This window comes from Mauremys reevesii, linkage group 18 (genome assembly GCF_016161935.1).
Source record: "Mauremys reevesii isolate NIE-2019 linkage group 18, ASM1616193v1, whole genome shotgun sequence".
Classification (NCBI taxonomy): Eukaryota; Metazoa; Chordata; order Testudines; family Geoemydidae; genus Mauremys; species Mauremys reevesii.
This window is the reverse complement of record NC_052640.1, coordinates 31895301-31911234: the sequence shown is the minus strand read 5'-3', so window position 1 is coordinate 31911234 and position 15934 is coordinate 31895301. Positions and strand designations below refer to the sequence as shown.

Genomic DNA, 15934 nt, shown 5'->3' with positions numbered 1-15934 from the left:
ACTCAGACTCAGTCCTCCAGCCTCACGCTTCCTGATCTGTCAACCAGCTTTGACACAGTCAGCTATACTTATCCTCTTGAAATTTTGTTCTTCCTTGGCTTCCGTGACTCTGTCCTCCCTCGTTCTTCTCCTGCCTTTCTAATCACTCTTGGAGGATCCTCCTCATCCTCCCCTACAACTCTCTGTGGGAGTTCCACAGACTCTGTCCTTGGTCCCCTTCTCTCTGCTCCAGACTTGTCTCCTTCTGGGTAAACTAACCTCTCAGCCTCCCTGTGACATCTCCTCATGGATGTTTAGCTGTCAGCTCAAGCTCAACATGGCTAAAACAGAGCTCTGAACCTCCCCCAAACCCTCCTTGTCACCTTCTTTCTCCATTACTGGGGACAACACCATCATCCTACCTAACACTCAGGCCCTGGGCGTCATCAACTCCAACCTCTCTCTAGGGCCTCAGATCCAGGGTAAGTCTAAATCTTGCTGATTCTTTCTGCAGAACATCTCTGAGCCCTGGTCTACACTACGAGTTTAGGTCGAATTTAGCAGCGTTAGATCGATTTAATCCTGCACCCGTCCACACAGTGAAGCCGTTATTTTCGACTTAAAGGGCTGTTAAAATCAATTTCTGTACTCCTCCCCCGATGAGGGGATTAGTGCTGAAATCGACCTTGTCAGGTAGAATTTGGGGTAGTGTGGATGCAATTCAATGGTATTGGCCTCCGGGAGCTATCCCAGAGTGCTCCATTGTGACCGCTCTGGACAGCGCTCTCAACTCAGATGCACTGGCCAGGTAGACAGGAAAAGGCCCGCGAACTTTTGAATCTCATTTCCTGTTTAGCCAGCATGGAGGTCTACAGTTGAGTGCAGATCTCATCAGCAGAGGTAACCATGATGGAGTCCCAGAATAGCAAAAGAGCTCCAGCATGGACCGAACGGGAGGTACGGGATCCGATCGCTATATAGGGAGACGAATCCGTGCTTAGTTCAAAAAGACGAAATGCCCAAACATTTGAAAAAATCTCAAAGGGCATGAGTTCCTCTCCTATAACAGGCTATAACAGGGACCCGCAGCTGTGCCGCTTGAAACTTAAGGAGCTGAGGCAAGCCCACCAAAAAACCAGAGAGGCAAACGGCCACTCTGGGTCAGAGCCCTAGACATGCCACCTCTATGATGAGCTGCATGCCACTCTAGGTGGTGCAGCCACCACTACCCCACCCCTGTGCTTTGACTCCGTCCATGGAGTAGTGCGCAACAGGAATGCAGGTTTTGGGGATGAGGAAGATGATGATGAGGATGTTGAAAATAGCTCACAGCAAGGAAGCGGAGAAACCGTTTTCCCCGACAGCCAGGAACTGTTTCTCACCCTGGACCTGGAGTCAGTACCCCCCAAACCCACCCAAGGCTGCCTCCCAGACCCACCACGCAGAGAGTGTACCTTTGTAAATATTATACATGGATTAAAAGCAAGTGTGTTTAATGATTAATTTGCCCTGGCATTTTTGGCCAGTATAGCTACTGGAAAAGTCTGTTAATGTGTCTGGGGATGGAGTGGAAATCCTCCAAGGACATCTCCGTATGTACTCCCAAAGCCTTTGCAAAAGGTTTCTGGGGAAGGCAGCCTTATCCTGTCCTCCATGATAGGACACTTTACTACGCCAGGCCAGTAGGATGTAGTCTGGAATCATTGCATAACAAAGCATGGCAGCGTATGGTCCTGGTGTTTGCTGGCATTCAAACAACATCTGTTCTTTATCTCTCTGTGTTATCCTCAGGAGACTGATATCATTCCTGGTCACTTGGTTGAAATAGGGTGATTTTATTAAGGAGACATTCAGAGGTGCCTGTTCTGGGCTGTTTGCCTGGCTAAACAGAAATGTTCCCCACTGTTAGCCATGGAGTGGGGGGAGCGGTAAAGCGCTCATCCCAGAGAATTGGGTGTGGGTGTGTGGGGATGGGGGGGTTAGTTGGGTTTGTGCTGCATGTTAACCTGAAAACCGTAGTCCTTCCTCCTTTTAAATGGCCAACCCATTTTAAATGGCCAACCCAATGGCCGCTTGGTATGGGAAATGAGGGCACTGCTGTTTGAAACCACTCCCACATGTTATGAAGGTTAAAGAAGCCAAAAGACTGTGTCTTACCATGTCTGCCTGCAAGCCAAATTCTGTTGCCTGGCCCTGCGTGAAAGATCTCTCACACCAAACCGGCATACCCTCAATAAGAGGCAAAATGCGACCTTGTACTGAAAACACATGTGCTATGTAATGTTAACAGCAAGGTTTACCGTGAAAGAGTCTACCCATTGTTCTTTAAAATGTGTCTTTTTAATTACCACTCTCCCTTTTTTCCTCCATCAGCTGCAAATGTTTCAACGTTCACACTATCTTCTCCTTCCCAGAGGCTAGCGAAGATTAGAAGGCGAAAAAACGCACTCATGATGAAATGTTCTCTGAGCTCATGCAGTCCTCCCCCACTGAAAGAGCCCAGCAGAATGCATGGAGGCAGACAATGTCAGAGTCCAGGAAAGCACAATATGAACACGAGGAAAGGTGGTGGGCTGAAGATAATAAATGGCGGGCTGGAGATGATAGGTGGCGTCAGCTTGGTGAGAGAAGGCAAGAGGCTTATTGAGGCTAGGGACACCATTCCTTACCCATCTTGGGTAATATACATTAATGGACTTAACCTTCATGAATTTATATCGTTCTCTTTTAAACCCTGTTATAGTCCTAGCCTTCACAACTTCCTCAGGCAAGGAGTTCCACAGGTTGACTGTGTGCTGTGTGAAGAAGAACTTCCTTTTATTTGTTTTAAACCTGCCGCCCACTAATTTCATTTGGTGGCCCCTAGTTCTTATATTATGGGAACAAGTAAATAACTTTTCCTTAGTCACACCACTCTTGATTTTATGTACCTATATCATATCCCCCCTTAGTCTCCTCTTGCCCTTCTCTGAATCTTTTCTAATGCCAGAATATCCTTTTTGAGATGAGGAGACCACATCTGTATGCAGTATTCAAGATGTGGGCATACCATGGATTTATGTAAGGGCAATAAGATATTCTCCTCTTATTCTCTATCCCTTTTTTAAAGATTCCTAACATCCTGTTTGCTTTTTTGACTGCCGCTGCACACCGCGTAGATGTCTTCAGAGAACTATCCACAATGAATCCAAGATCTCTTTCCTGATTAGCTGTAGCTAAATTAGCCCCCATCATATTGTATGTATAGTTGAGGTTACTTTTTCCAATGTGCATTACTTTACATTTATCCACATTAAATTTCATTTGCCATTTTGTTGCCCAATCACTTAGTTTTGTGAGATCTTTTTGAAGTTCTTCACAGTCTGCTTTGGTCTTAACTATCTTGAGCAGTTTAGTATCATCTGCAAACTTTGCCACCTCATTGTTTACCCCTTTCTCCAGATCATTTATGAATAAGTTAAATAGGATTGGTCCTAGGACTGACCCTTGGGGAACACCACTAGTTACCCCTCTCCATTCTGAAAATTTACCATTCATTCCTACCCTTTGTTCCCTGTCTTTTAACCAGTTCTCAATCCATTTCTCAATCCTCTTATGCCATGACAACTTAATTTAGGTAAGAGCCTTTGGTGAGGGACCTTGTCAATCTAAGTACACTATGTCCCCTGGATCCCCGTTGTCCACATGTTTGTTGACCCCTTCAGAGAACTCTAATAGATTAGTAAGACACAATTTTCCTTTACAGAAACCATGTTGACTTTTGCCTAACAATTTATGTTCTTCTATGTGTCTGACAATTTTATTCTTTACTATTGTTTCAACTAATTTGTCCGGTACTGACGTTAGACTTACCAGTTTCTAATTGTTGGGATCACCTCTAGAGCCCTTTTTAAATATTGGCGTTACATTAGCTATCTTCCAGTCATTGGATACAGAAGCTGATTTAAAGGACTGGTTACAAACCATAGTTAATAGTTCCGCAATTTCACATTTGAGTTCTTTCAGAACTCTTGGGTGAATGCCATCTGGTCCTGGTGACTTGTTACTGTTCAGTTTATCAATTAATTCCAAAACCTCTTCTAGTGACACTTCAATCTGTGACAATTCCTCAGATTTGTCACCTACAAAGGACAGCTCAGGTTTGGGAATCTCCCTATCATCCTCAGCCCTGAAGACTAAAGCAAAGCATTCATTTAGTTTCTCTGCAATGACTTTATCGTCTTTAAGCGCTCCTTTTGTATCTCGATCATCCAGAGGCCCCACTGGTTGTTTAGCAGGCTTCCTGCTTCTGATGTACTTAAAAAACATGTTGTTATTACCTTTGGAGTTTGTGGCTAGCCGTTCTTCAAACTCCTCTTTGGCTTTTCTTATTACATTCTTGCACTTAAGTTGGCAGTGTTTATGCTCCTTTCTCTTTACCTCACTAGGATTTGACTTCCACTTTTTAAAAGTCTTTTTATCTCCCACTGCTTCCTTTACATGGTTGTTAAGTCACAGTGGCTCTTTTTTAGTTCTTTTACTGTGTTTTTTAATTTGGGGGATACATTTAAGCTGGGCCTCTATTGTGGTGTCTTTGAAAAGTGTACATGCAACTTGCAGGGATTTCACTCTAGTCACTGTACCTTTTAATTTCTGTTTAACTAACCTCCTCATTTTTGCATAGTTCCCCTTTCTGAAATTAAATGCCAGTGTTGGGCTGTTGAGGTGTTCTTCCCACCTCAGGAATGTTATTATTATGGTTGCTATTTCCAAGCGGTCCTGCTATAGTTACCTCTTGGACCAGATCCTACGCTCCACTCAGGACTAAATCGAGAACTGCCTCTCTCCTTGTGGGTTCCCGTACCAGCTGCTCCAAGCAGCAGTCATTTAAAGTATCGAGAAATTTTGTCTCTGCATTTCATCCTGAGGTGACATATACCCAGTCAATATGGGGATAATTTAAATCCCCCACTATTATTGAGTTCTTTATTTATAGCCTCTCTAATCTCACTTAGCATTTCATCGTCACTATCACTATCCTGTCAGGTGGTCGATAATAGATTCCTACTGTTATATTCTTATTAGAGCATGGAATTCCTATCCACAGAGATTCTATGGAACATGTGGATTCATTTAAGATTTTTATTTCATTTGATTCTACATTTTCTTTTACATATAGTGCCACTCCCTCCTCCCCCTCCCCCCACCGCACAATCTGTTCTGTCCTTCCGATATACTTTGTACCCTGGAATGATTGTGTCCCATTGATTGTCCTCACTCCACCAGGTTTCTGTGATGCCAATTATTATTATCCTCCTTTAACACAAGGCACTCTAGTTCACCCATCTTATTATTTAGACTTCTAGCATTTGTGTACAAGCACTTTAAAAACTTGTCACTGTTTATTTGTTTGCCCTTTTCTGATGTGTCAGATTCTTTTTTATGGGAATGTTTCTCATCTGATCTGGCCCCTACTTTATCCTCTTCCATCCTCTCCTCCTGACTAAAACCTAGAGTAGTCTCTGTCTGAGCCACATGCTCCTCTGCAGCAATCGGCTTCCCCCCATCGGTTAGTTTAAAAACTTCTCTGCAACCTTTTTAATGTTAAGTGCCAGCAGTCTAGATCTACTTTGGTTTAGGGGGAGCCCATCCTTCCTGTATAGGCTCCTCCTATCCCAAAAGTTTCCCCAGTTCCTAATAAATCTAAACCCCTCCTCCCTACACCATCATCTCATCCATGCATCGGGATTCTGAAGCTCTGCCTGCCTACCTGGCCCTGCGAGTGGAATTGGAAACATTTCTGAGAATGCTGCCATAGAGGTCCTGGATTTCAGTCTCTTTCCTAGCACCCTAAATTTGGCCTCCAGGACATCTCTCCAACCCTTCCCTATGTCATTGGTACCTACATGTACCACGACCACCGGCTCCTCCCCAGCACTACACATTAGTCTGTCTAGATGCCTCGAGAGATCTGCAACCTTCGCACCAGGCAGGTAAGTCACCGTACGGATCTCCTGGTCATCACAAACCCAGCTATCTCTCCAAAGAGAGACTGCTGAACTCAAATTAATATGCAAATTAGATACAATTAACTTAGGTTTAAACAGAGAGTGGGAATGATTGGGTCATTACACTAATTGAATCTATTTCCCTATGTTAAGTTCTCCTCACACCTTCTATGGGTCATCTCGATTATCACTTCACAGGTTTTTTTTCTCCTGCTGATGATAGCTCATCTCAATTGATTGGACTCTTCCTGTTGGTATGCATACTTCCACCTTTTCATGTTCTCTATATGTATAAATATCTCCTGTCTGTGTGTTTCATTCTATGCATCCGAAGAAGTGGGCTGTAGCCGACGAAAGCTTATGCTGAAATAAATTTGTTAGTCTCTAAGGTGCCACAAGTACTCCTGTTCTTTTTGTGGATACAGACTAACACGGCTGCTACTCTGAAACCAGCTATCTATGTTTCTAATGATCCAATCTCCCATTACTAACACCTGCCTTTTCCTAATGACTGCAGTTCCCTCCCCCAGTGCGAGAGGCAACCCCAACATCATCTGGAAGGAGGGTCCCAACTATGGGAAGGTTTCCCTCTGCTCCCATTGACTGCTCTGCTTCCCTGGGCCTTTCTTCCTCCTCAACAGCACAGGGGCTGTCTGAGCGGAGGTGGGACAATTCTACAGTGTCCCGGAAAGCCTCATCAACATACTTCTCTGCCTCCCTTAGCGCCTCCAGTTCCGCCACCCTGGCCTCCAAAGTCTGTACATGGTCTCTGAGGGCCAGGAGCTCTGCCACAGGGCAGGTAATCATACATGCTACACTCAGTGCAGTAAACTGGATAGCCCCCACTCTGCTGCTGGGCTTCTGCCTGCATTCTCTCCTACAGCTGCCTAGGTTAATGACAGGGTTTTTGTTTAAATCAAGAAGTTTTGATTATAGTTTAGTTTAGAGGTTTTAAAGAATGGCAAGTGTATCTCACTCCCTTTCCACTCCCCTTCCGAACTCCCTCTCGAAGCTCCCTGTTAGCGGTCACTGTCTCACTGCTTTATAAAGCCCTGGCCTCCCTGGCAGCCCTTCCCCCTGACTAAGGCTTCTAGATTTCAAACTTTGTTTAGCTTGCAACTGTCGGCCACAGCACACGGTCCTTCAAAAAACAAAACACAAGCTCAGCACACATCAAGTAACCCCCAAACACAAACACACACTACAGACAGCCACTTACCTCAAGGGTCCTGTATTTGCTCCTCCTTCACCTGGAGAACTCCCTCTCGGACTTCAGCCCCCATCTCTTGGTTGAAGGACCCATCTTCCCGAGCTTGCAAGAGCTCTGCTCCCTTGGCTTTGGTGATGCCAAAGGTGGCTTCTTTCCTTGCTTATATCTTCCAAAGCTCAATGACCTTGGTTCAAGAGGCAGGATGACCTCATGCTGTTCTTCCCTTCCTGTGGGCGTCCCATCTCCCAGTGTGGTTTCTATGTAAATGAGGCTTCCATTGTTTTGATTCTATCAGGCTTAATTTACATAGGCAACACCTCCTGTCTGGGAGGGAACTGTCCCTTCCTTTGTTTGGCCTCACATTTTAACACAAATCAATGAATATACATAATTCCCCCTAGTGTTAATACAGGCCGTTCACAGTTCTATTAATCACCAGGATCTCAGAGGCTTTCAGCAAAGACCCTACTCTGTACACTTGTATAATACGGTCATATTGGATCCAATCAGCTGATTCAGTTGCTTATCACTTGAGGCTCAGCCCCCCTGTCTGTATAGCCCAGTGAACCTTTGCAGTGGATTCTTCTGAAAAGTAAATCCCAGACCAAGCTTCTTTCTTGACAGATGTGGGCGCCATGCTGCCTCCCCTCCCCCGCAGCTTGTTAATGTGACTTTGCCTCCACCCCTTGTTAGCTTGATGAGTCTGTTTACTGCTTATATGTAAATGGAGGTAAACCTTTCTTTCTTTAGGCTAGACCTACTTAGCAACTTGCCCTGACCTATCTAGTTCACACACACTTTAGTTATAACTGCAGCATATATTAGTGTCTTACTACCCAGCATGTACATACACCATGCAAGAATATTAATAAGTGAATTATTAGTTTTCAAATGATCTCACAAGGCATATTTTGAACAAGATTACTAGCATAGTGTGCGAGCTGTGAAGACACGTGCTTAGTGTCACATTGTCCTCCTTCCAGTCCTGCCTCAAAACTCTCCTTTGCTGCCTGTACAAACCTTGACACCAGTTAGGCTGCTGGTGTGCAGAGACCACTGCCCATCACCACCAGTATTGTCTCTGTTTCTTTGTACTTGCCTAGCTCTCTCCATCTGGTGTCTCTTGTCTTATCCCTAGATTATAAAATCTCTGGGGTGGGACAGAGATGGTATCTTTTTGTTCTGTGTCCATATTGCACCTAGCGCAATGAACATAAGAATGGCCAGACTGTGTCAGACCAATGGTCCAGCTAGCCCAGGATCCTGTCTTCTGACAGTGGCCAGTGCCAGGTGCTCCAGAGGGAATGAACAGAACAGATACTCAAGTGATCCATCCACTGTCACCCAGTCCCAGATTCTGGCAAACAGAATGTGGTCCTGGTCCATGACTGGGGGACCTAGGTACTACAACCATACAAATAATAGATAAAAATCAAACTGGTGATTAGTCACCCAGGAGAACAGAACTGTCCACTGGTTGTAGGGAATGATGCAAACCCACAGGACAATGCCCAGACCCTGAAGGCAGCTCTGTGCTGAGGGCCCAGGCCTGGCTCAGAGACCCAGGTGCTCTGGGTAACGGCCAAATAATGAACTGGAAGGTCAGGTTTGCAATCAAAGCTTTAATCATTTCAGATCCAAATGTCAGACTGAGGGAGAGTGGCTGCATGGGGGCACCATCTCCCCTTGGCACGGGGCCAGGTTCCCACCCACTGCTCTCCAGACAGCAGAGATATCAGCCACATCCTCTCATCACAGCAGCAGTTCTGTTGCTTCAGGAATTTGGGCAGGAGCAGGGAGGGAATCCCTGGCGTGCGAGCTGTGCAGTGACTGCTATACAGAGGGGTGCAGTCTAGAGAATCCCCAGGAGCCCAGTCACACCAGGGCACTGGTACAGTGGGCCCACAGGAAACAAATTGTGTCCATCAGGAGGATGCAGACACCTCCTCCTATGTACTCATTGGGTGGCAGTTTAGACAGCCAAAGCACAGCAAGGGTTAAAGCTGCATTAGAAAATCAGAATTATGATGCACTGTGTCATCATATTCAAGGTTTTTCATTCACACCAAACCTGCTGCTCCCCACTCCCTGGCATGGTTAGTTTCCATTGAGTGGATGGTTGTGGCTGATCCACAGCAGAACAGGTCTCTGGGGCAGGAGGGAATTTGCCCCTTTTGACAGACAGACACGCACACATACACACACCCTGTCAGGAGGCCAGGGACTTGCGTTATGGACTTCAGTCTGTGGGGAGGAAGATGCCACTCTGTGGGCACAGGGCTCGCAGGTTGACAGGCGTATGCTGCCATTGCCAGCTGAGACCTCCTGCTTCTGGGGTAGAGAGAGACACACACAGAGAGTTCACTGTGGATTGAGGTGGGGCAGGGAGCTGGAAGGCAGGCAGCAGGCCTTCTACCATGGGCTAAACTTCAGGATGATGGACTCTCCGTCCTGAGGCTGGTAGTCAGAGATGCCTACAAAACAAGACAGCAGAGCACAAGTCCATGAGTCAGAAGCAGCACCCTGGGCACAGATTAAGGAACTCATGCAGCACAGCTGAATTAGGAGCAAGAGCCACTACCCCACAGTCGGCTTCGGTACCATTCCTCATGGAGGAGGCACTGAGAATGATTTCCTGGGTGTTGGCTCATGTGCTTGGAGGATCTGCCTAATGTGCTTATCCACCCCTTCACTGTAGTGTCTGACACCTCACAATATCTAATGTATCACCCTGCAAGGCAGGGCTGTGCTATTATTCCCATTGTACAGGTGAGGAACTGAGGCACAGAGCAAGTGAGTGACCAGCCCAAGAGAACTGAACCCTGGTCTCTCGAGTCCTAGCTTAGTGCTCTAACCATTGGACCATCCTTCTCGATAAGATGGAGCCCAGAGCAGTAGCTGAGCCCCAAAGGGGCGACATCATGGAGTTGTGATGTTTCACTCCATATGTTATGGAAATATGCTTAAGAGTGTGAATATAATGTAACTGGAATATGCTTTATGCAAAAGGTCTCTTGTAAGGTATCATTACAAAGCTTTTAATCTACTGAGTGTGTTCATCCTATTTGTATGAATGTATCATTCTTGTATCTGAAGCTAGAAATATGAAGTATTACTCTGAAGTCTTATTGTAATTATGCAAAGTGTGGGCCATTAATGGTGGCTTGGAATCTTGATGGCTCCCATTAAGTAGGACAATTGGTTGAGAATGGCTCTGTTTACTTGTAAGCCTTCCTGGGTACATGCAGGCAAGAGCTGGAAGAATGAAGGCTGGGGTCTCACAGGACCTATCTTTAATCTGGTGCTTTTCCATTTAGAAGGAGGGGTGGGAACCCAGAGAGAGACAAAGGATTCCCACCTTGTGCCAAAGATATAAAAGGGGGTGAAAGGCCAGTCATAAGAAAGCCCCTAGTTACCACCTGAGCTGGAACTAACAAGGATTGTACCGGGGAAAGGACTGGGCCCAGACTAGGAAGAAATCTGTGAAAGAAGCTTATGCGAACATCTCTAAGGGCGCGATTTACCTGTAACCAGTTTCTTAATGTATTAAACTTAGACTTGTGTGTTTTGTTTTATTTGGCTTGGTAACTTACTTTGTTCTGTATGTTATTACTTGGAACCACTTAAATCTTATTTTTTATTCTTAATACAATCACTTTTGTTTACTGTTAAACCCAGAGTAAGTGATTAATACCCGGGAGAGCAAACAGCTGTGCATCTCTCTCTATCAGTGACAATTTATGAGTTTACCCTGCATAAGCTTTATACAGAGTAAAATGGATTTATTTGGGATTTGGATTCCATTGGGAACTGGGTGTCTGGGTGCTGGAGATAGGTGACCTGCTGAGCAGGTTTTGGTTAAAGTCTGCAGCTTTGGGGGCGTGGACCAGACCCGGGTCTGTGTTGCAGCAAGGTTGCATGTTCTGGAGTCCCGAGCTGGCAGGGAAAACGGGCTCAGAGGTAAATTCACCGAGAGGGTCTCTGTGACTGAACCTGTCACAAGAGTCACCATGGAAAAGAGGAGTGCCAGCTCTGGGGGCATTGCATCTACCATGGGAAGCGAGAACTTGACTGGCCAGCAGGGGCAAGATGGAAAGAGACTGCATAGGGGAAACCCAAATAGCTTGGCAGAGAGTAGCCCAGGCGTATCAACTGCTACCAGCCAGGACAGGAAGGGTGATTACTGGGCTGTCCAAGGCACATGAGGAGCAGATGCCAGCACATCCTGGAAGACAAGTCTATCCATCTGCTAGGCATGGCTCAGTCTCAGATAAGGACCAGCACGTTAATAAGTTACTGCAGCATTCTCCCTTCTTCAACAGCACTACATGGGGGGCCTGAGTAATAAGAATAGCCATACTGGGTCAGACCAAAGGTCCATCCAGCCCAGTATCCTGTCTTCCAATAGTGGCCAATGCCAGGTGCCCAACAGGGAATGAACAGCACAGGGAATCATCAAGTGATCCATCCCATCGCCCATTCTCAACTTCTGGCAAACAGAGGCTAGGGCCATCATCTCTGTCCCTCCTGGCTAAAAGCCATTGACGGACCTATCCTCCATGAATTTATCTAGTTCTTTTTTAACTCTGTTATAGTCTTGGCCTTCACAACATCCTCTGGCGAGAAGTTCCACAGGTTGACTGTGCGTTGTGTGAAAAAATACTTCCTTTTGTTTGTTTTAAACCTGCCTATTAATTTCATTTGGTGACCTGTAGTTCTTGTGTTATGAGAAGGAGTAAATAACACTTCCTTATTTACTTTCTCCACACCAATCATGAATTTATAGACCTCTATCATATCTCCCCTTAGCCATCTCTTTTCCAAGCTGAAAAGTCTCAGTCTTGTTATTCTCTCCTCATACAGAAGCCGTTCTATACCCTTAATCATTTTTGTTGCCCTTTTCTGAATCTTTTCCATTTCCAATATATCTTTTTTGAGATGGGGCAACCACATCTGCATGCAGTATTCAAGATATGGGCATACCATGGATTTATATAGAGCCAATCTATCCCTTTCTTAATGATTCCCAACAGTCTGTTCACTTTTTTTTGACAACTGCTGCACATTGAGTAGATGTTTTCAGAGAACTATCCACAATGATTCCAAGATCTCTTTCTTGAGTGGTAACAGCCATTTTAGACCCCATCATTTTATATGTATAGTTGGGATTATGTTTTCCAGTGTGCATTACGTTGCATTTATCAGCATTGAATTTCATCACCTCTCACATACAGTGATCTTCTCCTGCTGTCACTCCTGCTTCTCCCTGGGGTGAGAGGGCACCAGGCCCAGTGTCTTTACTCCTTTTTCCACACTCTGTTGTTGATCGCATTTAGGCCATGGGTTCAGACATATTAACCAGTCAGTCTTTGGGCTGGTCTTGGCCCCGTTGGCTCCCTGGAGGGCCTGCTATCCATGCCAAAGTGAGAGAAGGGCCCCAACACAAGGATTACAGCCCAGAAACGAGAAATAATTGTCTCTGCTAATCAGGACTAGAGAAGCCTGCAACAAGAACAGGCCCCATTCCCCAAGGTCTTTAGGGACAGCACCACAGGATCAGTCAATGAGCACCTTCCCAACGCAGCAGGGGTCACCATTTTTTGTTTTAAAAAAAAATATTTCAAAGGAAAAATAGCCTTTTTCTAAAACAAACTTTTTTGTTTGTGTTTTTTGGCAATATGCCCACCCCGAAACCCAGAAACTTGGAGGGTTGCTTTTTTGTTGGAAAAAGTCCATGGTTTGTTTTTTTTTAAATGTTGAAGGCAAGTAATTGCTTATATAGACTCATGACCCCACCCTGACTTCTGCAATCAAACAGACACTGCAGGTACCAGCACACGTTTGTCACTGTGTGAAGTTCTGAGTGCTAGTGGCACCAAGGCCACCATACTGTGACTGCAAAACAGCCCCAACTCCAGCAGCTGATCATCGCAACCTTCCAGCTAGTCATTCCTTGCTGACCTTACCATGGCCGCGTGAGAACCTTCAAGGTGTAAAACAGCAGTTCTCAAACTGTGGGTGAGAACCCCAAGGTGGGTTGTGGGGCCCAGGGCCAAAGCTCAAGCCCAAGCCCCACTGCCTGGGGCCAAAGGCTAAGCCTGAGGATTTCAGCCCTTGGTGGTGGGGCTTAGGGTTATAGGCCCTGCATGAGGCTGAAGCCCTTGGGCTATGGCTTTGGCCCCCCTGCCGGGGGGCTGGGGCTGGGGCTGGGGCTTGGACTTGGACTGTGTCCCTGCCAGGCAGATTCATGGTTCAGTCCCCTCTCCCAGGGGTCATTAGTAATTTTTGTTGTCAGACAGGGGTCACAATCCAAGGATGTTTGAGAACTGCTGGTGTAAAACATTTAAATATTTTCACTGTGTTAATGACAAATACCAAACCAGCCAAAGTTGACAGAACCCTGTGGGAGGCCGGATCTATTTTCATAGAAAAGCTGTTGTGCGACCTCTTATATAACGTACAAAACCAAGAAGGGTGATTGAAGCCACACAAAATCTCTGGGCTGTGTTAAGTATCAGAGGGGTAGCCGTGTTAGTCTGGATCTGTAAAAGCAGCAAAGAGTCCTGTGGCACCTTATAGACGTATTGGAGCATGAGCTTTCGTGGGTGAATACCCACTTTGTCAGGTGCATGTAGTGGAAATTTCCAGAGGCAGGTATATATATATGCAAGCAAGAATCAGGCTAGAGATAACGAGGTTAGTTCAATCAGGGAGGATGAGGCCCTGTTCTAGCAGTTGAGGTGTGAAAACCAAGGGAGGAGAAACTGCTTTTGTAGTTGGCTAGCCATTCACAGTCTTTGTTTAATCCTGAGCTGATGGTGTCAAAGCTCAGTAGTTTCTTTTTGAAGTCTGGTCCTGAAGTTTTTTTGCTGCAGGATGGCCACCTTTAAATCTGCTATATTGTGTGTCCAGGGAGACTGAAGTGTTCTACAGGTTTCTGTATATTGCCATTCCTAATATCTGATTTGTGTCCATTTATCCTTTTCCGTAGGAACTGTCCAGTTTAGCCGATGTACATAGCAGAGGGGCATTGCTGGCATATATTACATTGGTGGATGTGCAGGTGAATGAACCGGTGATGTTGTGGCTGATCTGGTAAGGTCCTGTGATGGAGTCGCTGGTGTAGATATGTGGGCAGAGTTGGCATTGAGGTTTGTTGCATGGATTGGTTCCTGAGCTAGAGTTACTATGGTGCGGTGTGCAGTTACTGGTGAGAATATGCTTCAGGTTGGCAGGTTGTCTGTGGGCGAGGACTGGCCTGCCACCCAAGGCCTGTGAAAGTGAGGGATCATTGTCCAGGGTGGGTTGTAGATCCCTGATGATGTGTTGGAGGGGTTTTAGCTGGGGACTGTGTGTGTGATGGCCAGTGGAGTTCTCTTGGTTTCTTTCTTGGGCTTGTCTTCTAGTAGGAGGCTTCTGGGTACACGTCTGGCTCTGTTGATCTGTTTCCTTATTTCCTTGTGCGGATAGCGTAGTTTTGAGAATGCTTGGTGAAGATTCTGTAGGTGCTGGTCTCTGTCTGAGGGGTTGGAGCAGATGTGGTTGTACCTCAGTGCTTGGCTGTAGACAATGGACCTTGTGGTGTGTCCGGGATGGAAGCTGGAGGCATGAAGGTAGGTGTAGCGGTCGGTGGGTTTTCAGTATAGGGTGGTGTTAACGTGACCATCACTTATTTGCACCATGGTGTCTAGGAAGTGGATCTCCCGTATAGATTGGTCCAGGCTGAGGTTGATGGTGGGGTGGAAGCAGGGGTGGCTCCAGACCCCAGCACGCCAAGCGCGTGCTTGGGGCGGCATGCCGTGGAGGGCGGCAGGCGGCTCTGGTGGACCTCCCACAGGCATGCCTGCGGAGGGTCCGCTGGTCCCACATCTTCGGTGGAGCATCCGCAGGCATGCCTGCGGGAGGTCCACCGGAGCCACGGGACTGGCAACTGGCAGAGCTCCCCTGCAGAGTGCCACCGTGCTTGGGGCGGTGAAATCACTAGAGCCACCCCTGGGTGGAAGCTGTTGAAATCATGGTGGAATTTTTCCAGAGTCTCCTTCCCATGGGTCCAGATGATGAAGATGTCATCAATGTAGCGTAGGTAGAGAAGGGGCATGAGTGGACGAGAGCTGAGGAAGCATTGTTCCAGTTCAGCCATAAAAATGTTGGCATATTGTGGGGCCATGTGTGTGCCCATAGCGGTGCCACTGATCTGGAGATATATATTGTCAAATTTGAAATAGTTATGTGTGAAGATAAAGGCACAGAGCTCAGAAACCAGTTGTGCTGTGGCATCATCAGGGATACTGTTCCTGACAGCTTGTATTCCATCAGTGTGTGGGATGTTTGTGTAGAGAGCCTCTACATCCATGGTGGCTAGGATGGTGTTTTCTGGAAGGTCACGAATGCATTGTAGTTTTCTCAGGAAATCAGTGGTGTCATGGAGATAGCTGGAAGTGCTGGTGGCATAGGGTCTGAGTAGAGAGTCCACATATCCAGACAGTCCTTCAGTGAGAGTGCCAATGCCTGAGATGATGGGGCGTCCAGGATTTCCGGGTTTGTGGATCTCGGCTAGTAGATTGAATAACCCTGGTCGGGGCTCTAAGGGTATGTTGATTTGTTCCAGTGTTAGGGTAGGGAGTGTCCTGAGTATATGGTGCAGTTTTAGTGTATTCCTCAGTGGGATCTGACGGAAGTGGCCTGTAGAATTTGGTATTGGAGAGTTGTCTGGCAGCCTCCTTTTTGGTATCATAGAATCTCATAGAATCATAGAATC

The 15934-nt window shown here is 46.3% G+C and overlaps 1 protein-coding gene across 2 annotated transcripts in view; it reads right to left on the bottom strand.

Moving 5' to 3' along the window:
- Positions 1-8778: 8778 nt before the first annotated feature.
- The window catches only part of TCN2 (transcobalamin 2), a 34446-nt gene continuing 27290 nt past the window's right edge, over positions 8779-15934 (bottom strand). For both annotated transcript variants that reach the window (XM_039505623.1, XM_039505624.1), the window contains exon 10: positions 8779-9650. In XM_039505623.1, the coding sequence (XP_039361557.1) occupies positions 9589-9650 (62 nt within the window). In that variant the 3' untranslated portion in view covers positions 8779-9588. The remainder of the gene's footprint in view (positions 9651-15934) is intronic.